Source organism: Pterocles gutturalis, unplaced genomic scaffold (assembly GCF_000699245.1).
Source record: "Pterocles gutturalis isolate BGI_N339 unplaced genomic scaffold, ASM69924v1 scaffold29836, whole genome shotgun sequence".
NCBI lineage: Eukaryota > Metazoa > Chordata > Aves > Pterocliformes > Pteroclidae > Pterocles > Pterocles gutturalis.
Genome location: NW_010098766.1, coordinates 37,643 through 65,155, shown reverse-complemented (window position 1 = coordinate 65,155; position 27,513 = coordinate 37,643). Strand labels below are relative to the sequence as shown.

Here is a 27,513-nt window from a genome sequence, read left to right as displayed (position 1 = left end):
TTTTGTAGTGTAGGCCATTCTTTGGTGGTCATGATTTTTGTCATCTTGATGTTTTTTAAAATATCAAGTAACATTTGAAATATTTTGGGTATGGTCCTTGAAACAAATGTTGCATTTTAATAACCTTGAAATACACACCTCAACATGTGCGGTATTTATAATCTGCATACCTGAACTTTGGTTGTGTAGTAGTGTTTCTTAAAAACAATAACAATAATAAGACATTTATTTGGTTTATGGATCTTAATGAATTGTTAATATTTTATATTGTTTGGGTTTCCAAGAATCCAGGGATAGATTTCATTGAAGCCCATATTGATTTATTGAAATGTAAATAGAGTTCTGTGAGCTATAAAAGGCCTGTGCCAGTAATTTGTAATTCTGTCTTTCCTTGCTGTGGATTAAGTACCACATTAATGATAGAAAGAAATAATAAATTGGGACTTTTATTCCACTCTGTAGAGTATTTTACAATAAGTAGCCAGCACTTGCTAGAAGGTAGGGCACAGGAGTTTCCAGACATCCATATTGAGAGTTAACACTGTAATTTTTCTGTCAAAGTGAGCAGACAAGCTGTTCTGCTTCTCTGAACCAGATGACCCTTAAACTGCTTAACTATATTTTTGCAAACCGCTAATATTTGTGGAAGATTAGTAGATAATGTGTATATCATTTTGAAGTATAATTTTGTGTGCAAAAGAACTGACCAAAACCCACAGAAAAAAAGTAACGTGTCTATGTGATTTTTTTTTTCCCTCTTTATTAGTTTTATCAACTATAGGGTGATTAAGAGGCCGCTTGCTTTCCCTGTCTCCAGAGGATTTAACACAATGGATCACTTGGGCGCAGCGGATGCTGAGGACGACTCTGGATCCCTACCCCGGCTTGCTCCCAGTCCTCACAGCGAGGCAGTCGCGCATGAGTTCAAGGAACTCTCCCTGCAGCCCAGTCAGTACTTACCTCCTCTCAATGAACGGAAGAATGGTGAGTGCAGTGGTGATTGCTTAAATGTTTTCTATGGGAATAATGATGTTTGTTTGCTTTCTTGAAACAACATTAATTCACTCTCTTCACTTCTCTTCCCAAACCATGTTATGTAGAGATAAAGTGCTACAGTGTTTGTTACGAAATCTGTCCTGATCAGCGTCACCTGTCATGGCTGGCAGCTTGAAAGTCTGACTTTAAAACCCCAACTGGAATATGTTGTTGAGGCATATACAACGGAGTTGTTTATATTTTTAAATAGTTTTAAAAACTAGTGTATAATAGAAGTATTAATTGACTGTTTTTGAGAGTTGGGATAACTGTCAAGAGCAGGTTTTTTTCTGCAAAAATAATACAGAATTGAAGTTTCACATTGTATCCCAGAAAATTTAATTCACCGCATAGTTTAAGGTTGAAAGAAAAATAAGATTGGGAATCTCTCCAGTATCCTGCCTCGTTGTTGATGTTGGCATGGCAACTTAGGAAAAAAGTGTTTCCACTGTTACAGTAAGCATCAGGATGAATTAGTTCGAAATCCGAATGTAGGCTCATTTTTACTGGGGAAAAGGCAGGAACCTTTTTTTTTTTTCTGGTGTTTGTTTTCTCACACTAATATCTTTTAATAATGAAGATTTGTTTTCCAGTTTTGTAGTAAATAGTGGGAACACTACAAGTATGTAAGCGAAGTATTCGGGTTTTGAAGCATTTTTAAAATCAGTTTAGCTATTAATTCAGTTGTAATTAATTTTACCTTTATATCACAGAAGCAACAGAAATACATATTTAAAGAAAGCTACTTCATAATGAGGCTAAAAATGCCAACACTTAACTCATAAACCTCATCAAGAAGAGAACGTGTGTTTTCTTGTATCCTGTGTGTAATTATACCTCTAGAAAATTTGTTTGGGTCTTTTTTTAATTGTGTGTAAAACGAAAAGGATGACACGGGTGTATTTATGTTGAGTCTAAATAAGTCAAACTTCATTTCTGAAGGCTACTACCACAAGAATGCACTAAATTAAAGAGGAAAAATCCCTTATGAGATGGCAAGCTTGTCTATTTCTCTTTTGAGGAACCTTGCTATGACTGTTAAGTACATATTTATCCCCTTCACTTAATTTCACTGGTTTGTTATCTTCCTGTTTTTACTAATAAAGAGAAATTGTGAAACAAGTAGTAAACCAAGGTATTTTCAGGTGCTAAACTTACTCATGTTTGTTCCTTTAGTCTTTCATTTTTAGTTCTTTGATATTGGACAGTTGGCTTTTTTCGCAAGCATTCTTCCCATAACTTTGAAGTATTTTTGTGCTTTCATAAATTAGTGAAATAATTTATAGTTAGATTTGTATTGTCTTCATATATCATCTGCTGCTTGTTTATTTTCTGAAGAAAAGGCAGCAGCAAGAGATTTGAATGCTTAAGGGCTCTGGCCTGTTGAAATAACAGAGATTTTCACAAATGAAGTGGTAGGGAGTGAATGAATAATTTGGGAAGCTGCCTCACTCCTCTGTGCCAGCTGACTGGAGAACCAATGCCCTCTTACTCTTCATTATTTATCGTAATTCCTCTTAGGACTTAGGATACTCTTGAGCATGTGTCCATAGTAAGTATCAGGCCTCCCACAAAGATTTTAATGTCTTCTTTGAGGAAGAGATTGTATGAAGTTCACATAATGGCACATAATGGGCCGTGGCCTCACTTCACCTGTGTCTTTTGTGACAAGACTAAGTCACCTGGCTGGGCTTGGCCAAAAGATTAGGCATTGTTTTCAAGGCCATTATTAGTGCAACCCTATTGCATTTGGAAAGGAAAAGGCTCAATAATCTGCAAGGCAGAGTGAGAAATCATATAATTGGAGGAATTTTTGGAGGAATACAGTCTGATAGACACAATAAAGAAGTGTTTGATGGACACCGGTTCAGTTTCCTATCCTTTTCAGTTCCACAGATCTTTCTAATGTTGTTTAAGAATCTTGCCACTGAGAGAATGCTGATTTAATAGTACTTTAAAAATTCCTAAGTTAATTTAAGAGGAGCCTCCTAGTTCTTTTCCTGTCCGTATGCGAAAGATCTGATGACATCTGACTTTATACTGGCTGGCTGCTTTTGTTTCTGGAAGAAATGGATGTTTAGGTTCAAACTGCTTTCTTAAAACAACCAAAAGAGGTTTGGCTACTGTCATCCTCCAGAGCACCCAAACTGTTGTTCAGCCATAATTTCAGATTTAGTAATTTTGGTTAACTTGGTTAAAAATAATTTTTTGTAGAAATGATGAGAGTGAGAAGAAAATTTGTAAAAGTAAAATTTTAACTTGATGGATTAATATTAAAAGTGGCTCTAATACTTAAGTCTTTGTTTTTACTTTTTACCAAAACAGGATTTCTTTGGGCATAAGAGATTTTCATACACAGAAATACAATGGCACTTAATAGAAAAAATCTGAAATGTTTAAGGCTTTTTTGTTGAATATTTTTATGCTGTAAGAATTATGCTTACTGTGAACTTTGAGAGTGATCCTTTAAACCTTTTGTTTACTTGAATGAGTCTTTTGGCAGTAGTCTAGTAGAATGCTGAATTATTCTAGTATTGTTCTGCGTAGTGTTGTTAAGCTGGCTTGCTCAAGTTAGTACACAAACTGCGTTTCAAGCTTTTCCAATGACACTAGAAGGGTGGGAGGCTTATGCTTTGGTTTGGTTTTGTTTCACATGGAGGTAATCACAGCATGGGAAGAGAAGTGTACAGTGGAATTGCACACACGTGCCTGGTGAGCCAGCTGTCATTTGAGATGTTACTGCTTCATCCTTTTTTTACATTTTACTCCTCTTCCCTGCCCAGTCTGCACCCCTGGAGATCACAGTCATACAGCAAAGCTAGCGTAAGAGTTCAGGTAGCTCAGTATTTTTTGGTGCAAATTCTCATGGTTTAGATTAAGCTCCAGCCATTTACTACATGCGGGTGTTTACTCCCTGATTAAAGACAGGTAATTTCTTTGGAGAGTGAGGAAGAGAGAGAAGGGCAGCAACATATGCTTGTCCTCTCAAATGTCATTTTTTCAGACAGATGTCTTCCATAAGAAGTCTGTGAAACATAAATATTAACCAATTAAAGTGTCATATTTTAATAGCAGGGCAAGTAATGTGAGTTTTCAAGATGATTTGCTAGATAAAGGTTTTACTGCAGGGCTGAAATACTTCAACTGAACCATCTCTAAAGCAAACACTTTAATTGTTTGGGGTTAGAACAACAAACTGTTTGTAGAAGGTAACATTACACCCATGTATTTGGGTGTAATAGCAAAGAATCATCTTTGCAGGATGTTGTACATTGGTCTTCTGGACTGTCACAATTTTAAGATTTCCCTTATTCTTTTGAGCTGTTTTCAGGTTAACAGCTATGAGCAATACTGGATTACTGGTGAAATTAATTTCAGTTTCTCATTAGTCTGCATCTTTCTGGATAATTAAGCAATACATAGAATGCACTGATCATGTAAACTTGTGCCCTGTTTATTGCAGCATATTAAGTGTCTGTTACCTGGAGGACAACTCTTGTTCCACCTGCCAAAAAGCAGTAAAAGTTACTTTTCCATTGGCTCTGCTTTTTGTACTTGTCACCTACTAAGTGGACACCAAAGACATGCCTGGGAGTCTGGCAGGCTAATGGCAACCACTGGTGTATAGTCCATGTCTGTCCCATGAGCAGCTGGGCTTCTCACATAAATGGAGGTTGGGAAACAGAATGCCATGGCTTTGAGAAACTCTTGGTTTGCATCACTGCCTGAAGGCTGTATTCGCTTTCTTAGTCAAGGTGCTGTGTCCTTAGGAAGGACAGTGCTTGGGGGAGGAGAAAAGCGACACAGATGAGGCTCTTCTGTAGGAGCAAGAGGGAGAAAATCGGTGAGTAGGTGTTGTTTAGCTGGACTGCAGTAGAGGAAGAATGACAGAGTGGCAGGCAGCATGGCACAGCTGAAGTACGAGTCAGAACAATATGCTGCCCACGCACTGTACCACATTTTCACAAGCTTCTGTCTGAGAGCCAGGAGGTGGCAAGGGAGGGAAGGATAGGCTGTCTGCTGCTGACAGCAGGAGGGTGGACGGGAATGATGCTGCTTGCAGCCTTCCAACCTGCTGTTTCAGAGCCAAAGGGTGGGAAGAGATTGCACATGCAGATACCATCAAGAAAAGGAAGCACTGCATGGAGCAAAGCTTTCTCCATGCTGAATTGGTGCTTTCCCAGAATTGGTGAGCGTGCCACTTTGGCAGGTAGAGGTAGATGTGAGGATGTCAGGAGCCATGCAATCATGGTTGTTTCAAGGTCCCTGTAAAATGAAAAGTTCCTAGCTTCTGTGTTTTACAGCAGTCTCTTTTGGCTTTTCAGTGGCTGCCTTGACTATTCCGCTGTGCCAGAATCTCCTTGTGGCAGTGGCTACTAGTTTCTGAAAAAGAGATACGCGTGTAAGTTACTCTCGTGCATCTGTCACCCACAGAGGAGAGAGCCTGGTTATATTCTTATAAAACGGACAGAGATTTTGTTGGCTCCTATATAGGCCGTTGGCTGTCCTTCAGCACTCTGTAGGCCTGCTTCAGCTCTGTCTTGTCTAAATCATTTCATATTGTGAGTGTGCCCATTCTCTATCGTCTGTGTTGTGTGGAGAAACAGTTTTGTTCCAGCTAATGGAAGCTCATGGGTGTCTGCTTCTCTAATTTCAGAACCAGAGCAGATACACGATTGCATTCTGGTTCTGTTTGGGATTTTATGTCTTGTACTGGAGGAGGGTGGGAAAGGTTGTGATGTGCCTGCCGTGGCTATCTGCTAGACCTCGCTCTTTGATGGCTGGCAGTGAATATTCTACAGCAGAATTGAGCTAATTGAGACAAGAGCTAAGAGTCTTGGATATTTTGTCAGGAAAAAAAGCCGTGGGACAGTGAACATCTTAAAATAAAGTAAGACTGGTAAAATCTCTATTAGAAGAAATTAGCCCAAAGAAATTAGTGCCACTGGCTGTATAAGAACAATGACATTCAGGAGCAAAGGTTTTGAGGCACTGAAGGTCAGATGAGAATGACAGCTTCCTATGGGGCCACTAGAGCTTTTGGGGAACTGTAGTGAATTAAGGCAAAGATGCAATATCCACCCCACCCCTGTCAAATCAAACCAAAACCAAATACTCCAAAGGGTGTGTATATTGCATCCTCCTTAGGGACCAGTCGAGCCAGCTGGGAGACAGACAGTTCTCAAAATAACTGAATGAAATCTACATCACACTTAACCTAATGATATTACTTAAATAAATTTGATGAACCAAGGGAATTCTTCTGGCATGGGTATATTAGTTTCCCTGTTATCTCTTATCTTCCACTCCCTCATTATGTAGCACTGGTAACATGCATTCTTGGCATAGCTCTATGGCTTCTAACAAATTCTCAATCCTCTCTGCAGTTAATACATTTGAAGATGCAAATTTGATATTAGGGAATCAGGTGAAATTTGGGACATTCTCCTTGTACCTGTGTACAGCAGGTTTTTTTCCACTCTTGAGATCAGCGATTAAGTGTATTTTTTCCTCTCCTAATGGTACATAGGTAGGTTATTGTGCTTGGAAGTTATCTTCTTGAGAGAGTGGGGAGAGATTAAGTGGAGAAAAGATGGGTGGTGGGAAGACTAGAGAACAGCAAATGGAAAACTTGGTTCTGATTAAAGTAATAGATTGGCACAGAAAATAATTGGAAATGTCAACTTAAATTCTGCAGTTTCATAGTCACTAAGCTGAAGCAATGATATCTGGAAAACAGCATACAGATATTCTGATTAACAACAACACCACCCCCCCAAAAAAACCTCAGAGTAAGTATATTCAGAAAGACCTATCTAGATACAGACGTATACAGTTTATATAAGTTTACAATAGATGTGTGGGTATGTATATATATAGTATAATGTATATACCGCAGTGATTCTGTGATTTGTCTTTCCTTTAAGTTTTAATGATCCATGGAACATCCAGTGGAAATATTCTACTAAATAATCCTTTGTAAGAACACAAGGCATTCTGTAATTAATATATATTTGTCTCTATTTGGCGGGAGTTTGTTTTGTTTTGTTTTGTTTTAACAAACAGTGTCAGTAAAAAAAACAAATGTCCTTTAATGTGTGGATTCTTTTGGTTTCCCTGTAAATATTTGATTGTTGTTTTATCTGTTATGAGGTGAGAGAGCAAACTGAGTAGGTACTGATTTCCCAGTAAGTCTGTCTTTGTCATTGGTACTGCCGGTTCCCACAATCCTAGCATTCCCAGGGCATCAGTCAGTGTCTACAAGGAACAATTTTCAAATATTAAAGCATGTGAAAAGACATACAGGCCAAAACTCAGAGCTCTCTAGGGACTGTGACCTCTTAAATGGAATATATTCTGACATTTTCACAGGCTACATGAAAGAATTCCAGCAGGGTCATTCCATTTGGTAAACTTCTAAACAAACATTCCATCATTTTAGTTTGATTTATAGGTGTGTTTTTTTTTTTTTTAATTATCTGCTTATTGTGAAGATATTAACATGGGAGACATGACCTGTGACTGACTCAATTTAAGGCATCTGGTATATATGAAAAGATCCTGTTAGAGGGCTTGGCATTTGAGTGATTACAGGAGATATAGAAAGTATGTTTTCCTTTAAAGACATCTCTTGATCAAACTGTCTTATTCTGACTTTTTTTTTTCCTAAAATTCTTTGTGGATAACTAAATGCGTAGCTAGAAAAGAATGTTGAGTTAATTTTAAATTCCAGAGTATAATTGTTTTAAGTTGTTAGAACCAAATCCTAGCTGCATATGTTATAGTTGAAATGTTCACTTATGATACAGCCGCTACAAGAAGGTAGTGTAATGCAAACAGAACTGGTAATTGATGTGAAGTACTTATTAAATGAGCCTTTTGCAAATCATAGGTAACATAGTGGATGACCAAATATTGTCCTTCAAAAGAAAAATTATATGTAGTTTTATATATGCAGTTAAACATATATAAAAATATTTTATGTATGTAATGTATACACTTAAGTATTTATTTCTTTAGATGGCTATATGGGCAAGGCTGAATGATAGGGAATTTTCATTTAAATGGTGAACACTGCCAACATATGTCCTCCCTTAAAAGGTATTTCTGCAGGTGTTAGTGGGAGAAGAGAAGTAGAACAAGCAGATTTATTAATCTGGTATCACTGTAAGTGTTAGGGATTTTTCTGGGAAGAGTAACTGAGGTAGATAGTGACCACAATTTGGATTGTTTGAGTCTTTGATACCACAATGGTTGAGAATATAGGCAGAAGTCTTCAGTCCTTATGAGGTAATTCCTTAGTCACAGCGTAGTACACAATCCTATTGCAAAAATTACGCACATTTTTCACCTGATGTTTTGAAAAAACAAATAGAAATATATACTTGATGTTTTACTAGTGAAAGAATATGAAGATGAGGGACTTGAATATTTTGAGGTTTGTATATTTATCTTAAATATAAACATAAGACTGTATTGAGATTTACTGTTGAGTTGTTTGACAGATGTCCTAAATGTTCAAAGCAAAGAACTTATCTACTGGTATAGAAAATAAATTTTTTCTTAGCAAAAGAAGATCACAGAATAGAAGTCTATTGTAAGTGGCAATTGGGGTCGGCAGGAGGAGAAACACTCAAAAAAACCTCAAAGCAAAAACCCTTAAGTTTGAGGTAACATCCTTGCTATTTAAAGAAGTAATAGAATAAATTATAACAGGGATTGTTTAAATGCATGTTTTCGTTTGTGTAGTCAGAGCACTGTTTTCCTGTGTGAATTCTTACACCATGCTGAACAACAAACTAACACAACAATAAAGGACCAAGAAATTCATCAAGGTGTGCTTAAAGCCAAAATGAAATAAATGTTTGAGTAATTAAGCTTTTTTCCCCACTTCAAAATCTTATGGTGGTGAAATAGATTAAATACCTAAAGCTGTTCTAATTTTTTTTTGTCTAGAGTTTAAATTAATCTGTATTTAAGATGAAGGATTGAGCTCCGTATGATGTGAAGAGTTGGAATGTACTGTTAAAGCAATTGTTGCTTAGTTACTTCATGTTTAATGAGGTTGTAAAGTTGCTCACAGTTAGTGATCTCACTCACCAGATCACTGATACTTAAAAAGATAACAGGTCTGTTCTGAGTGGCAGACAAGCAGGCACTGTGGAGGGTACAATGTTGCTGCATTGTTTCCTCTTGAACACTGTGATTTTGGCAGATATCTATTCGGCACTTCCTCTTTCTAAATAATGCTTTTTCTGTAGGCTGAAGGTTGGCAGAACTCTTGAAAGTCTGTGTTGCAGGAGGATGGAAAGAAAAAACATTTATTACCTTAGATTAAAAGCAAACAAATGTTTATTAGAAGCTTGTGCAGTACATTGCTATTAAATGAGATGTTACTGGATTTTGGTTTATGGAACTGACAGGGATGTTCCATTCTGAAACCTTTTTTCTTCTTTTTCTTCATTTCACCAATAAATTTTAAGTAAATTGAAATTAAAATGAGGGGCACTTCTACCCTCTGAAGATGATGCAAATTCCAACAGATGTAATTTTTATTGAAACAAGAAGGTTGTTGTGTATCTTTTACTTAAACTTCTGGTTTTGATACACTGATGCTGTTGGTAATGTGTTTAAACCTGTGATTGATAGATATAATATGCAACGTTTAATATTTTCTTTTAGCTGAAAGAGATGTTATATTTTGTTGTTTGATAGAAACTAGTGTTTCAGGAAGAGTTTTGTTTCTAGCTCATCGCAGGTTTCTGTGTGATGATCCTCAGCGTCATTTAGCTACTTGTACTGTTAAGAACAGCTCTTCGGAAACAGGTACAGGTTCAAATCAGAGAGGTTATGCATCCAGTAATTACTTTGGAAACAAGTAGTTCTCTTTATTATTAAACCTTTTGCATTTAAGTACACAGCAGCAGAAAGATGAGATGAAAATTTAGCAATTTGGAACAGTTTTTCAGCCTGTTTTTTAATAATGCCATCAATTTCAAATGACAATCCAAATTCCAGCTGCCTTTTAGAATCTGAACACAAGAGCATTTCAAGCCCAGTGGAGCTGAAATACCTCAGGCTTTTTTTGTATATATTTTCGGTTTCATGGGTTGTGTTCTATTTATTGTATAATTGCTAAAATAAAGGCTTTAGAGAGTAGTCAAAGAACAAACAAGTCACTATTGTTTCTCTAATACTTATTCTAAAGGATTTTTTGTTATAAGACAAGGTGGGTAATTTGAATGGGAAGGCATTATGTTCCCACCATTGAAGCCTTTCACCAGTCCTTTTAAGATAAATGTGGAATTAGCATCCTTTAAAACCAACAATGAAAGTAACTGCCGTACAAAGCAGGTTTTAAATGTCAAAACAATGAACTTCAAGACAGATACTATCCAAACATAGGAAGTATGTTTAAAGTATGAGCATGGTGTTGGTGGCTGATGACAGGGCTGCTATTCTGCAAGAGCTTAAAAAATTACTATCAGATTTGAAAGTGCATGAGTAAACCTGAGAAGCAGGTATGGTGCTTTAGCAGTCAAAGGTAAGCACCCAGGTGAATCATTCTAGGAGAGTTGCAAATTAATGTTTATTAAGCAGGGAAAAGGGAGCTCTTCATTGGCAAGTGGATTGGCTTTCTGGGGATCATGAGGCACTTGCCCTTGATTCACATGGGACCTGCTTGTGACTGGAGGACACCTTTGAACAACTGAATATTGTTAAGTTAGCAGATGAATTTAGTACTACAGTGTGCTAACCAGCTAACAGTGTTTCTGTTCCTTCTAGCACAGTTCTTAGGAATGTGAGAAAGTCCCTCATAAAAACATGCACTTTTCCCATGTTACAGTGCTGCAGCTGCAGCCACTGAGCCTCCAGTGGTGAGATGCCCCCAGGTGACTGTGAAACTGTCTCAGAATTTTAGACTTTTCTAATACATGTTGAGACATGGTGATTATTTTTTCTTTGAAGCCTTATTGCTAAAAATAGTAGAATTAGATTGATGATCACTCGAGTAACCAGTATATCCAAATTATTAGTTGAGCTTGGATTAACATATATTCAAGAGTCCTGGGAAAACAAGATGATTCTGGAATATGAGTCTTTTTTAATGATGCAGGGGATGAATGTCATTCTTCATTCTGGGATTTAAGAGAAACTGTTCCCTGGGCAGAATGTCCATGTTCTCAACATTCACTGAATCTGAACAAAAACTATTTTCTTCCTCCAAGGTATCTTTTCATCCTCTTCAGTTGTTATCTCTGCCTCCACCCCAACTACTCAATATTGTATAACAGTTATCGGCAGCTACAGTATTTGGTTACATGGAAAACATGCAGCATCACTTTGACCATTCATCTCTCCTAGTCTGCCCAAGAATTTAATCATTCTTACTTTCCATTAATTCTATGATTCCTGCGTTTCTTCATAAAGTTGTTTGCAAATTACTGTTGAGATTTTGATCAGACTTCTTAAAGGTGTTTTAAAGTATTTGTATGTTAATTTGTATTAAACTGGGAGGTGAATTTGAAGCAAAATATTAGGCATAGCTCCAAGTAGCTGAAGCATAAGCATGTTAATTTCTGTAAACTCTGCTGTGGAGTGGGTACCCTTGAAAAAGGGGAGAAGTGGATAGCGGGAGCTCCAAGCTACTAAAGCTCATCTTTCTGAACAGGTGAGAAACGCTCATGAAGGCTTGAACTGCTGTGTACCCAACTGCTATGACTCTGATCCTGCACTTGAGCGCTATAAACAGATAGGAGTGGACAGGCTTCCTTATCAGTATGTTGCTTCAGACCAAAGTAACGATTTTTCAGAAAATGTGTGAAGTGCACTGTACCCTTCCCATAAAACGATTCCTGCCATTACATATTGTTACACTGTTAAGATTTATAACCTGGTATATCCATAACCGTGTAAGATTCTGTTTATTGACTGTGCCAGATTTTCATATAGGTTTCTTAAGCAGTATGTGTTTGTATTCTGTTTGTCTGGATTATTTTTTTTCTGAATGTGTGTAGTTTCTTATACATAGTAAGTGTTCTGGCTGCAGGCAGTGAAGCAGTTCATTTTATTTATTAAGGAGATTTAATTTTTTTCTTCCTTTCTGTAAAAATCACTGCAGAAGTAGATGTATTGGAGTAGTCTATCATTTGTATTTAAGCAAAATCTAATTTAAGCTGATATTTCTTATACAAGTGATGTGCAAACAACAAATCTTTAGCGTGGGAGAGCTGCCTCAAATCATTTATGCTGCAAGAGTTTTTTGTTTGCCTGTATTTTCAGTTCCTTAGATGTCAAGAAGTTGATACGACCTAGTAAGCTCATGTCTCCTTTGAATCTGCAGTTGAGTAGATCTAGGTCTCCCCTCTCCCAGCAGGTGAAGACAGGGAGAGACTTTCAAGTCCTGATGCCTGTGTCACACAGCCCCACACCCCACGGTACCCACTGCTTGTCCCAGGAGTGAGTGCACTGTTAAGGTGAAGGGTCAGTGTTGAATGATTGTCTTGTAGAAAGATCCGAAGAGGCAAGATGATTTTTTTCTAGTTTCCACTTTTAAAAATTCTGCATCAGGTGTTTGTTATTGTATATAGATATTTTCAAACTGATGCCAGAAAAGTGAAACAGTTTTTCTGGGTGGAGATGTCCTTTATAATTTCAGGCTGAAGGATTTAAAATATAAAGTAGAGGTGTGGAACATATGTATGATGATAGCATTTTTAGGCCAAAGGGAAGGGAAAATGGACCTGCTAGAGTTACTTGTTGACATGTGGTTTTTTCTCCCCCGAGTACCTGAAATGCAAACTAGTCTGGTGTTCCCCTTTGGCCAATGCCAAATAATTAGAGAGGATCCCTTTCCCCAGAACCTTACTGGTTGACAATGAGTTGATGACTCATGTAAGATGAATGGGAAATGCTGGAGAGAATGGCAGATCAGAAGCTCCCAGAGGAAATACTCCTAAAAATGTTGGGAATAATGAGATGTATATCTGTAACGCAAAAAATAAAATAACAAAATACTTGTTTTTTAGGTATTTACAACAAGGAACAGAATCTCTCTTAGACTGTGTGGAAAGAGATGGGAATAATAAATGGGTTTCTGACTTACCTCTGCTAGATAAAGGTCTCTGAAATGAGACCTGGGGCTGAGGCGGGTAGGAAGGTTCCTCAACATAACTTTTTCAAATGCCAGTGTGCAGCTTTGTTCAGTGCTGAAACTTAATGAGTAATGAATGTGCCAGTCAGGCAAAGATAAAGTATTTCTGCTGCCTGCAGCAGTGTTCAGAGTAGTGGGGGAGGGGAGAAGGAAGGGGAAAAAGGGAGAGTCCTGAGCAGTAGTTTGTCTTGGGTATCAGTGAACCCTGCGCCTTCAGCAACTGCTGGATTTATTTTTAACTGCTTGACTCATTCTTTGTCAGATGATTGACCATCAAGCTGCATATTGAAAAATGAATGTGCAAAGGAAGCAAGCATAACTAAAGGAAAAGGGGGAGTGGTTGTCTGGGAAAAGAGGTGGGATTTGGGAGTTCTGCTTCACATGCTCTGCGCCTGCTGTCTGAGCCAGTTACAGGCTCCAAAGCAGAGGGAGCGGACTGCAGGTCAGCCTAGAAAGTGCAGGATGATGGCTGCTTTCGGCGGCACAAAGGCAAAATTGCTCATTTATTAGAGAAACACCTGGAAGCAGCGTTTGGGAAAGCGTTGACATCTTGGCAACGATTTTTTTTTTTTTCTTATGCTGGATTTTGCCATTCTAAAGGATTCTCATCATGATCGATAGCTCCAAGAAGCAGCAACAGGGCTTTGCCGAGATTTTACCTGCAGGAGATGTTAAGCCACTGAAGGAGAAGGAATGCCTTGAGGTGAACAGCCAGAAAAGTCTCAAGGAAGGTCAGTCACTTGCTGGTTGGGGGACAGAAAGTGCAGAAGTACGGGGCAGATTCAGTTCACCAGCATTTGTGGTGTAATGCTGTCAGGAAGAATTTTTGTACATTAAATTCGGTATTGTTTTCCCTCTTTAAAAAATTTCTGAAAGCTAAGTTTAGAATTTACCTGAGACTATTAACAGTAACAGCTTGACAGAAATCATAGTATGAAGAAAAATAAGTACTCTTTTGAGAGTAGCATTTAGTGCTGAATTCATTAAGTACTCAGAAAATGCACAAAATGCTTCAAAATGTCACTATTGAAATAAATATAATGAAATAAATATCATTAGATATGACACTATTGAAAATAAAATCCCACAAACCTTCAGTTTTAGACTTGTATTACTACTTCATTTTCAACAGTGATTTTCTCAGCTTTCTCTGGAGTTCCCCTCTCCCCTCACACTTTAGATTTAACTTTGCTTTCCAAATGTATGCTTTTCAGATTATGTCTCCTTAAATTACTGGTTTTAGACTGCATTAAATTGATATAATGCGTAAGTTTGTAAACTTAACATGTTAGTTTGTAAAATAGCAATAGTCTGAGGATATTTGGAGCATAATTTAAAGCTGATAAATGGTACTGTACCAGATTCATCTACAGTAGTATTTGGTAGACAGTGGCAATAATACTGCTGAGATGCGGAAGTTGTCTTATTCCTTCTGTCTGGGGGTATTCTTCTAGCTGGCCTGTGTTAAGGAGGAGAAGGAAGAGACCTCTTGAGGTCAGCCCTGCACAGAACAGTTTAATTGGTGTATGTTAATATACCAGGCTCTTTGCAGTTCAGAACTGAAGCTCCAACTTCTTAATCAGTCGGAAACAAACTGCGTTTGTAGTAGACAGGATTCCTTCTTTCCTTTTCCAGCACTCTGCCTCGGCTTTTACTGCAGATAGCTCTGTGTTGTCTGGTGATTCAGAGATATTTTTTTTTCCTGGGTGTTGTGACAAGACTCCTGTTTTTTCTCCCTTCTATATGAGCTCATGCCTTTCTCAGAATTTAACTGCTGGGTTTGTTTGGGGTTTTGTTTGTTTGTGTTTAAACTTGGATCTTAATAATGTTTAAAATAGCAAAAAGCCCATATTCATTATTGAATTCAGTAACTGACAGTATATTTTAAAAAAACCCTTTACTTAGCCCTAAGTTAGGGCTAGAGAAAACATTGTTTTTTATAGACTGTACTGATACCAAAGGTTTCTTATTGATCAGAACAATAGATAATAAGTTGAGTGTTGATGCATGTGGCTGTGGCTGAGGGCATAACACTTCTGCTTCCTTTACACCAGGAAAGCACTGATTGAAAGACAGTGATTGAAGAGAAAGGGCCAACAGCAGCTTCTTTTTCATGGTGTTTGCCTTGCAACTCCAAACAAGCCCAGTTAAACCTGCTGCTGCTATCTCTGAAGCTCAGTGGGGCAACAGGAACAAAGAAAGAAGGCGAGGATGTCAAGAGGACAGAGGAGTAAGCTCACTGCTGTGGGAAATACTATAGGGGAAAAAACCCTAACTCATCTAAGCTACCAAGAAATAAAGGGGAGAAAGATGTGAAAAAGCAAGCATGATGGATAGTGTAGGTGGGCTAATAAGTAACCACGGTAATCGTTACCTTCAGTCTTCTTTGAATATGTCAGTTATGTAGAAAGTGGATGAAAGAACGTACATTACAATAATGATGGTCTGTCAGAGTAACAAAAAACCTGCAATTATAGGACACTTCCAGTCTAAATTAATGAATATTTTAGAGTTTAAATTATTCAGTGCATAAAAGAAGATAAAATTGTTTTTCACAATCACTATCTTTGCTTTCTTTTCTCTGTTTTAGTACAAGTTCTCCATTTTCACTTTTCCCCAGTGAACATTGCTTATCTTTTTATCTCTCCTATGTTTGGCAGCCTAATACGTAATATAATGAACCTTTTTTTGAGAGTACAAATGACTACAGGATCACCTCTTCCAGCTTTTCCTTTTTATAAAGCTTAGAAAAAAACCAAGCATTTTCTTCCTTGTGGTATATAGACTGAATTATTGAAAACATCACAAATCTGCTTGATTTGCATCTAGAGAGACTAAAACAGAGCTTCACTTTCTCAGTTTATAATGTTACAAAATGTTTGTTAATTTCATCCTACTTAAATAACAATGTAAATAACATTAAAACACTTATTTTACACAAGAGTGTATTCTAGATTAGTTTGTGGCATTCTGTCTCTCACCCCCCCCCTCCTTCTTTATTGTTTAATTCAACCGATGATGTGACTGGTTCTGCCACCTGAATTATCAACCGTTTTTTGTTAGGACACAAAAATCCTTATGAATACTGTCTGAATGGTTAAAACTGCAAAAAAAAATAAATAATTCTATTGGCAAACCCAGATGAAGTACATAGAGGTCAAGTAATTCAGAATGTGCTACAGCCTTTGCTTCATAATTTCTTTTGCAGTTTGATAAATCTAAAAAGCTAGAGATAGAACAGTGTGCTTATTTCAGCAATGAGTACCTTACGAGAATTGTTAGGTGCAGTTCCTTTTTTACTTAGTATTTCTTTATAAGTAAAGAGACTTTTGATGGAAACACCAATCCCAACACTGTCTTCAGCAAATTAATATTGAGGGCATTGGAAGGTTATATTACAAGGGTGATTTTTTTTTCTTTGCTTAGGTTAATGAGTACTCTTAGAAGATACACATTATAGCATCCTATAGCACAGGAGGAAACCCTAGGAATTACCCTATTTTCTTGTAAACAACTCATGTTACTGTTACCTACTGTCTGTTCTGTGAAAACAGATCTCAATTTTAACTGTTTTATCAAAACTACCTTTTGTGGGAGCAAGGAACAAAACTATTTTTTGGCTCTGAGACTAATGCAGTGCTAACTAAACAGCTTTTTCAGAAATTCCTGTAGCATTGACTTCTAATGTCAAATAAGTGTCCAAATATTTAGCAAATTAAAATGAACAGTCTTGAATGAAATTAGGACATCATTGTGCATACAGTTAATAAGAAAGAGTTAGTATCATCAACCATGCATATATTAGGAACTAGAAATATATTTAGGCTGCAGATCAGGAGGTTTCTAACTAAGCAGTGAAGTGAATTTACGAAGTCTTGCCTTGTACCCTAAATTGTTTTAATATAAACATTGATGAGCTCCTGCAAGAGTGTATGACCACACAGAACTCTTGAAGACACACTATTAAATTGGTGAAACAAATCAGTGTGGTGCTATCTCAGGTGGGATTTAAAAGGAGATTAGATTCCAGTTTGTTTGCACCATATTTTTCATATATTAATCTGAGCTTCAAAGTTACCGGTTGCCTGCAGGTTACTGTAAGGAAACAAAAAAATAACCAGGAAGGAAATTTTCTTTCCACCTTGAAACATAATTTATTTCCTGGATTTGTATTGCTTTTTAATGTTACTGTTTTGTGAGGAAGTGGAGACTGGCAAGTGCTTGAAACAGGATACAGCGTGGAATGAGTAAAGCGCAAGGATTTCTCAGGTGCTTGCTGGAAATGTCTTCCTGCTGTCTGGTTAACAGATTACCAGATGTAGTCAGGAAGGATTTCTTCCCTTCCTCTCTTGCAATCAAATCAATATTGCATGAGCATTGTTTGTTTAACAGATTTTCTGCTATTGCTGGCGTGTGGAGTATTGGTGATACTCTTGACCTCTACTGCTCTCCTGCGGTAGCATGTTAGACTTAAAGATTCTACTATTGGTTTGCTGGTTTTGTTTGTTGTTTGGTTGGTTGTTTGTTGGTTTTTAAAAAATCTTTTAAGTTCAGAGGTGGTTTTATGACCCCTTATCAGTGGCAGTCTGTAAGGTGTGGTTCTTGAAACACAGATAATGAGAAAAATACTGGAAAAAAAAGTCTTATTCCTGTTGTCTTTGTTGATAAAAGCAGCACTATAAATTCAGTGTACTGATCCTGCGAGTTCTAAGGAAACTTGCTACAGCTACTACAGGATTTCTTAAAGTCCTAGGATTAGAACTGCTGCTGACAAAAGCAGGTGTAGTCTCATCCAGCCCTGCCGGCTTCTTTCTTGTGTCTGCAGTAGTTATGATGCAGCCCTGAAGTGAGCAGGATCAGTGAACAGGTATTACTGAAGACTAGTTATTTCAATAGTGTTAGTTTTCAGACAGATCAGAGCACTGACCTGACAGGCTGCATCTTTGCCAATGTTGATGCAACAGAAGCAGCTGTGGTTGGAGTGAGGAAGAGACCATTGTCTTTTCATCAGTAATCCTATCTTAGATCATCCAAAGTTATGAAACCACACTCTGAAACCACAGTCTGTTTTGTTGCTAGGCTGGAGGTTTCTTCTTTCCTTTTACAAATTATCCAACAAAACATGTATGTACCTCAGCCTTTCTAATGCAAAGTCCTTTTTAATGAAGCAACTTCACTGTCACTGTAAGCAATCTGACTCATCCACTGAGCAAGCATCTGCAGAAATCCAATGTTGTCTACATGGCAGAGCTGACACAATGCCGTTGCTTACATCCCAGTTTGCAATCAGGCATTTTAGCGTAAATGCACCTTCCTCAGTGTTTTGAATTAATGTGTAATCTTGTGAGTTGCAGGATCTGCTTGGTTATGCATTTTGTTTGCTGGCTCTACTGTGCCTAGGAAAAGCATGAAAAACGGAGGTAGTACCTTCTTGAGAGGGCTTAGCTGGAATCATCTGTCATCATTCAGTGTAATATGCTCCAAATTATCACAGAGCAAGTCTGAAGTAGATGGAGAATTTTAACACAAGTTTCACGAGTCCCTTGGCAGAACACTTCTTGGCTGATAGTAGTATTTGAGGAAATGCAAATTCTTTTTTTAAAAAAAATCAGAAGACTGTACTAAGCAGAGGAATACTTGGAGGTTTAGAAAATGTAATTATTGTTAATATGATTAAGGTATACAATTTTACAGAATACTTGAATTACAAGCTTTAATTTATTCAGACTTTCCACCCAAGATGGTAGTGATTTTAGATTTAAACAGAATTGTGAAGAGTACAGATTTTGCTTTTTACTTCTACATACGTATATATATATATATTCATCCCAGCAGACATGCTGGTAATTTGTTTGGAGACTCGTGTATGTTCTGGCTTGTTTCTAAGCAACATGTTCCATAGCAATAGGATACAATACAGATTGTCCTATATCCTAGTGATTTAAGCTTCTCAACTGATGATATTGTTATGCTTTATATTTTTGGTTTAAATGTTAAGTTTACATTTAGCTATCTTTCCCATTTAGCTTATCATTTTCTGCTGTCCATGTGATGATGTTACTTCTGGAGACAGTTATGTGTACATTATTACTGGCTTACAGACAAAAGCTTAAATCACAGTGGTATAATTTAAAAGATTTGGAGGTCCTGCAAGGTTTCCCTCCAGAATTCCGAAGAGATTATCTGAAATGGCCCTCAGTAGTCTTCACTTACGCGCTTCACATTTATCCAGAACATTTCTAAGCTGAAATTAAAGTGTGACTGAATAATTGCTTAAAATGAGTATACATCGGAGGCTGTTTCACTTTCCTTAATTATTTTGGATGTAGTCTTAGCAGAAAAATCACATATACAAAAATTGAAAAAAGCATTAAAAGTATACAAAAATAAGTAAGGGATTCTTTTATAAAAATAAGTAAAAATAAAATATTTTCTTTTTTTAAATGATACCCTGGCATATGTGAAAGTTTTGAAGACTGAACCCAGTATAACATATTCACTCATGTTTAGATGATGTCTGATTTCTTTAATGATTAATTCTTTTTAATTTAAAATTAAGAGTATGTAACCTAGTGTACCACCATATTCAGGCTGACAGGAGGTGAGTACCACAATTTTAAATGTATTTTGTCTTTAAAATGCTGTACAATTTATTTAGAATCGCTTCCAAGAAATTACAGGTAGCTAAATATTTTCAAGGCTTTTCCCTCTCCTTCATTGCTTCTTTGACATGCCACATAAATGAAAAGAACGCTGCATGACCAAATTTCTGACTTTAGACACATGTGGAATGAGTAATGCCTAGTACAAACTAGCTACCATATTCCATAACTTTCCTGAAATACATGCCTTGCATATCACCTGCTCTTTCTTTTACTTATTATCTAAAACATTTGGTTTATTAAATTTTTGTCTTGTTTACAGAACAATTAAATATTAGTGGAAAAAATTAACTGGTTTTGTCTCAATAAAGCATTTAATGAATTATAAAGAGAGTACACCGCCATATAGAGTCAAGGGAGAAATAATCACAACTCAGGAGAAAGCAAAGCATCTCTCTCTGGAAAATTAACTTAGTGTAAATTCTGCTGTTTAGAAAATGCCATATAAACTTCTAAGTCCAAGCAGGTAGTGTTTGGGGGGGGACAAGAATTACGACTGAAAGAGGCACAGAGTTAAGTACTTGTTACTTGATTTCTGCAATTCTGTAACTTCGCCCTGTGCTGTGAGGTTGGTCCAGAATTCTAAGACAAAGCTGATGCTCAGATCACTTGTATACTCCACCTACCATCGATAAAATAACCTACTGCTACCCTGCTGTTCATATACTTCTATTAATGTTTTAGTCCTGATGCTAAATAACTAGTTATAAATTACTTCAGATCGAGGATACAATAGAAGAGTTAATCTCCTGCAGCAGTGCTTCATTGCAACTAGAAGGGCTCTTGTTAACATCTATTGCTCTGTGTTCAACCTCAACATGTTAGAGACCTTGGCTGCATAAAAGCTGTTTTAAGCTGGCAGAAAGAAATGGAGGCTTTCTGTGTAACAGCTTTTAATTTAAAGGAAACGGCCCTGTTTCCAGCACTGTCTGTTTCCATGGCAGCCAGCCTAGCAGCCTGCACTGGAGTTTCTACCAGTCTTGGAAATTTCCAAGGGAGTATGCAGGAATGTTGGACATTACATTTTTGCATTTTTACTTCCAGTTTTAAGGGCTTAAATAGCTAACATCCACTGGATTTTAACTTGGGAAGAAATAAAGGGATTATTGCATACAGAACATGAAAAAGTCTTTGATGCATTATTTTTCTTCTTGCTGTCATTTGAAAGAAGCTTATGCTGTCTAATGAACCCTTCTCAATGGCTTAGTGTCTGTTTCATCTGTATAACTGCTAAATGTCAACAACTATTTGCTGTTTCATAGTCCCTTCTATAGAAAGATAAAACTTAAATTTAAATTAATAGGATAAGTAATTAACTCTATTAGATGTGGAATTATTAGTGCTGGAACTCTGCACAGTACAAGTTCTGGTTTTTTTCAAGACAAGCAGCAGTGGTGAAAGCTTGTCAATCAGTGTAGATAGCACTGTTCTTGCAGGACAACTGTCAATTTATTTTTGGCCTCTTGACATTCCAGTGCTTGTGATTATATAGTACTACTTTGAGACATCTTTTCCATAGGATACAAATTACAGATTTGTAACAGAAATCACTTGCTCAACTTTGGTAATAGCTGCTTGTTCTAAGTTATTTAATAGTACACTTTATTTTCATTTACTCTACTATTCGCACTAAGACCTGACTGGACTGCTCTGTATTTCTTGCTTTTCAAAGGGTTTTACGTAGACTGTGATGTGTACTTGCTTAAGTACCTATTTGTACCAGCTTTCTTGCATTCAAACCAGCATATCGCTTCAGCAAGCTATGAAGGATCTGCTTGTTTCGGTTAATCTTTATGTCCTTTATGGCACAGAGCATGTGAACCTGAACAGTACTTACTGTTTGAAAATAGAGGCCATTAACTTTATAAAATTTGTGAGGAGGGATTATGCTTTTTCGTTTTGTCAGTAAGTATTAAATAAGCCATGTAAGATTTAATTATTATTTTATTGACTGAAGAAAACACATGGAAATTTTGGAATCTCTGCACCTGGTGTTAAAGTGCTAATCTTAAAATCATATACTGACTTGAAAATAAAAAAGAATACCCTCCCTTCTCCCTCAGTCAAGGCAGGAGTTTGACTGAACTCTCTGTGCATGGCTTTTATTCAGAAGCAGTTCAAAGACAATTTCTTGGAGTTGCAGTGTTGTGAAGGGGAATTCCTGCCAGATAATGTGAAGTGCAAAATATTGGTGCCGTCTTTTTGCAATTAGATTTCCTCAGTGGTGTTAACATACACTTTACATATGAGGAACAGTATTACTGACATTAATAGAATATTAGCATACCTAAATCTTTGTCAGTTCTGGGCCTTTATTTTGGAGGTCATCTTCTATGATTTTAAATGTTATGCAGGTAACTGCCTTATTTTAAAAGTGTAAAAGTGAGAGGTAAACTATTGGGCAATGAGCTGAATTACCTTGATATGAACAATCTGTTAAACACAGTTTTTGAGTAAGTACCACCCCATGGGGAACTCTTGTAGTATGTCATGTCTTTTGAATTGTCCTTTCCCCTGATTCCACTCTGGTTTGTCTGTAAACAGTTATTTGTAATAAAGGGAAAAAAACCAAACCAACCAAACAAAAAAACCAAAAAACCCACCACCAACACACACACCACCACCCCAAACACTAGAACAAATAGTACAGTATAATAACTTTGGCTAATGCCTCAGTGGTTTTTAGATTTTTTGGAAGTTGTGTTTTGTCTCATCCATTCACATTAGATTTACCTCTTTGTGTGTTACTGATTATTCTAGAAATGGTTTGCTACATGGATTTCTATTATATATATGATAGCAAAGTCTGTATTAGATTTAATTACATTAGATTTAAACCAGCCTGCATTCTGTTCTATGGATTTTCTCACTGAAATAAATGAGCAATTCTTTGACAAAAGTGCAAAGCTGTGCTCCATTCTCATATCATTCATTCTTGTCTTTGAAGATAATTTAAGCACATTTTCCCTGTTGAAAACTTCTGATTTACTTTCCATGACTCCCATCTTCCATATCTTTCTGTCTGTTCTTTGAGCTGCTTTTTATGGGTCCCCATTTCCTTTTGAGCTTTTCACAAAACTCATTCCTATTCCCTTACTTTATACCCACTTCAGGTTCATCTCCAGTATAAAAATACAAGTCTGTCTGTGACTTGTTTCTGCTCAGGTGTAGGGCGCAGTCGGTCTAACTACAATGACAATATAAAGGTCATTACTAGCTGTAGTATGACCATCTGCTCTGGCACACAGACCTGTAAGCCAAATACCCTCTTTGACTAGATGTAGCTATGCAACCCATGTACAGGTGTTACCATTTCTTTCTTAGAAACATCTCTGCTTTTTACTTAGTCGCTGCAGGGGATAAAAGTATTTTAGATCCTTATGTCTTTTCTTGAGATATAAATATTAGCTTTTTCCTGATCTGTTTGATTTAGAAAAGCAAAAGTTTTTTTTCCAGCTTTTAAAAATAATATATTTAGGTTTTTTTTATTCACAATTACTTTCTATTTAGAAACTTTCTTTAATAATTTGTTCAGTTGCTCAATATTTATTTAAACACCAGAAAAACCAGACACCGAACTTTTTTTAACCTTCTTGATTTTGGAGTTGTTTGCAAAAACAAACATCTGGTTTTCATCCAACTTTGTTTCTGTTTAACCTCCTTGCTCTGGTCAAGTAAAAATCTTCAATGATTATCTTGTTATACCATCTTTCTAACTATGAGTCATATCTTCTTTAGTATTCCCCCTGCACTGCTTCCCTATTAGTCATGCTACAGGCTGTCCTTTCATTACTGTGTAATATGTATAAGTTCCTAATATTTAATAATCTTCTATAGCTCTCATTTTTTCAGTCTTCTCACAGTTTTTATAACTTGTCCAGATACACGTGACACAACTGCAAAATCATCCCTTATTTGCTTTGTGATCCCCAGTGTAGGTTAACAGATGATGGGTAGGCAAGTCGCGTTATGAGAGACAATAACTATTTATTGTATATATATTTGCTAGAAAATGCGAAAGCTTCGCACCTGAGTGCATACGGTTTATATGGAGGTACATTCTTACTGCTCTTCTCATACTGCTGCTAGAGTCCACTGTGTATTCTCTTGTAAGACTATGTATATACATTGTTTAGGATTTGGGTCCGTTTTTACTTTTTCTGCAAAGCTTAAGCCACATATCATAGATACAATACATTGATAAATTACTTAGCAGGGCTTCCCATCATCTACATAGGGAATTAATGTTAATTAAAGAATTAGTTGAAACCAGTTGGAAAATAAGAGATAAGCTATCTACATTCTTAACACAATTTTTTTCTGAATAGATTTATTTCAGTCTCCCTCCCCCATCTCCTGGGCGAATATTGGGGCCATAGCCAAGGAGCATTAATTTTCAGGAACTGACAGAAATCACATCAGCCACAAACATAACACATCCACTGGGGTATGTTTTTACATTGTTGATGCTTCCATGGTGTAGGGCTGTGTGCGAGTGTGAGGTCAGAGGGAGGCACAGCCTTTCCCCCTTTCTGACGCATGTCACACCAGATAGCACACACGGGGAGCTGCAGGAACTGCATCGTGCTTAATGAGTCCGTACCAGCGCACTCAGTGTTCAAAGTGCTTCCTCTTTGGGCACACACATGGTATGTTCCTAACACTTCCATGTTGTTAGTGCTGTTGAAAGAGGGTTGGAAACAGGACCTTGACACAGAAACTCTGGTACTTAATTTTTTGAGGTTTTTTTTGTTTGTTGGGCGGTTTGTTTGTTGGTTTCCAAGAGAAATTTCAGCAACTGAATGTACCTCAGGCACACTGGTTTTAAAGTATTCTTTAGGAGAACACGGGAATGCATATCGGAAGTGTTGGAGTAGTTATTTAGCCTACTTGTGTTGGCAAAGTGCAGAGTGAGGCCCTTCTGATTTTTCCTCCCACAAACTTGCCAATGAAAAATTAAAATGCGATAATTGCTAAATGCTGAACTGGTGGGATGTGTTTAGACTGTCCAATCCAACTGTATGACCTAACAGTGAGCATTGTCTGTCTTGGTGTAGTGGAATGCCAAATAGAAATCTGATCCTTTTCATATGAAAGATTAAAAGTCTTGGTCTGAGAGTCATGTCAATATCCGGATCTGGGAAAGCCAGATCTCTAATTAATAAGTAATCTGTAGTAGTGATACAACTCTGCCCCTTTAGATGTAATTTTAACAGCTAAACTAATTCATTGAAAAAACACTGTCAAGCTATTTTATGCTGCACAAAGACTTTGCACGTCACATTTGAGATTGCAGTGATTACACTTTAGAATTTTAAATAAGTCTGGTAAGATGAACAAGCATCTGTTGTCTGTAGTAGGTCTCAGAGAGTAGATGGTGTATGCACCTCCTACAAAATAATCTTCCAATATAGCCAGCTGTCTAAATTAGTGAATTAGTGAGGGCTTTCAAATTGTTGCTATCAACTCTGCAAAACAGTGTGATGATTCTATCGTGTGAAGGTCAGCTTGAAAGTTGTTTAAATTTCCTACTTCTGTTTACTAATATCTGAAACCACCATACCAGCAATGCTTTGGTAGCCATAGCTGAACCAACTACACTTACAAAATGGGTTTTATGATAAAGCTCAGTAAAAATGAAAGCCTGAATAAAAAGCATAGTAAAAATCAGAGATCACATCCCAAAAATGCATTTTTTCTTAATAGATGACTTGCCTATCATATGTTGGTAGATGACTCACATCAGTGGTAACATTCCTGCACCTGCTGTAATATTCCTTGCATTCATTTGTTGATCTACTGTGTTCCAGGTGATGGAATTGAAAAAATACTAATCTGGATTTACTTACTGTGTCTGGTGACATATATCAGCTCTACCCTGGACATAACTGATGTTGGAGCAGGTCATTTTTCTGGAAGACCTTGAGCCTGAAATAAAGAGGCATATGTTTAAAACTGACTTGTAACTAGGTAAAAGATTTGGTAGACACGTTTTCAGTGTGTTTAGGATTACAAGAAATCCAAATTTAAGTATGGTGTAAATTTGAACCACATACAGCTGTACATCATGGATGAGTTTCCTGCCCAGAGTAGGGCATGCTTCTGATCCTGTTCTGTGGCTTCTTTGTTGTGTAAAAGGAAGCATAGCTTAAGCAAACAGAAAAAAGCCAAGTTTTAATCTCAAGAACAAAAATATTGGGTCTGAAATACAGTAGTCTTGCTATGCTGCTCATAAATTCTCTCACATCATTTGGATGGGTAAAACTTATTTAAGATTTTTAAAGGGATTTCCAGTTTCGTTTTAGGACTCTGAGCTTTCTTGATGTTATACTTGTAAGCAAGAGAATCCAACATAAGAACATATCAGAGTTTTTTGCTTTCCTGTAAACACCACACCAGTTAGTAAATTTCTCAGTGCTTTGTGCTAGTGCAGTAGGAAATTCTTAAAAGTAGCCCTAGGACACTTCACATCATAACATTCTATTATGCTTAAAATGCATTTCTATTAAAATGTGCATCAAGTTTTCTGTAGGAATGGGCTGAGTCCTGACCATTATTTTGTTCTTATTTCACACTTACTTTTATAAAGCCTGTGTATTTTTAAAGTTGGATGTACGGTTACATAAATGTGTGTTTGCACACACTTATCTGTATTTTTGGGGGCAGATTAGACCAACTACACTTAGAAACCCACATGGTTTTGTGCAGAAAGATTTGAACTTTTGCTACCCATGTTCTGAACTTCCTGGGAGTATGTAGCTATCTATACTACGCTGCCAAACCCAACCTAGGAAGTGCTGCTGAAAGGAGTGTGTAACAGCACTATTTGAGTTGGTTCAAGACTTCAAGCAGCACAAGTTTGCATCTTCTAGTAAGAGATGTCCTAAGAAGAGGTCACGGCTTACTAGAGCCATATTAAATTAAGGAAGACCTAAAATAAATTATGCGAACTATTTTAAAATAATTCTTCGGTTAACTTTTTACAGTAATTTAATATTACTTGGAAAATACAATTCATTACTTTGAGCAAGTATTTTCAGGTTAATTGAGGAACTCCATTTTACTGTTGTTACTTGTGCAATCTCCCATCTCTGTCCTTTGTAATTCTAGTGTAATAATATTGTAAACTCTGAATAGAACTGCCGTGCCACAGCCCTGAAATGTTTGTATTTAAATTCTCAATGTTTGTGTGACACAAGAAAATAATGTCCTTGTTTTCAGGACTTGCTATTCCCGGTCTTAATGCTTTAGCCAGAGGAGTATCCTTCCTGTACTGTAGAACAGGAAACAAGCTGGTTCCTTTTAAATTCTGAAAACAATGAACTTTGTCCTTAGCCTGATTTTTTAGAAATTACATCCATTTTGATGTTTTGGACAATGCATTATTTTGTTTTGCTTCCTTGTAAAAGACAATGGGAACAGTATGTCATCATCATACATCCATAATAAGCTATCAAGGCAGAATTTAAGAATGTAAATATTACATCTTTAATATAGATATTTTTTTTCTTGACCAAGCATCTTGACCACCTCTTGTTCAAAAGATGAAGTTTCACATTAGGGTAATGGCTACATGTGTCTAAGAAATAATGAAGCACTGTGATAAATTTGTACAGAAACAAGGGAATGGGAACAACAGAAGAAACAAATAACGGCCTTTTT

The 27,513-nt window shown here is 36.9% G+C and overlaps 1 protein-coding gene across 1 annotated transcript in view; it reads left to right on the top strand.

Annotated features, from left to right (window-relative positions):
• Positions 1-830: 830 nt before the first annotated feature.
• MKL2 (MKL/myocardin-like 2) overlaps positions 831-27,513 on the top strand; it is a 54,298-nt gene continuing 27,615 nt past the window's right edge. The window contains 1 exon segment of the mRNA XM_010074024.1: positions 831-984. Within this exon segment, the coding sequence (XP_010072326.1) occupies positions 831-984 (154 nt within the window).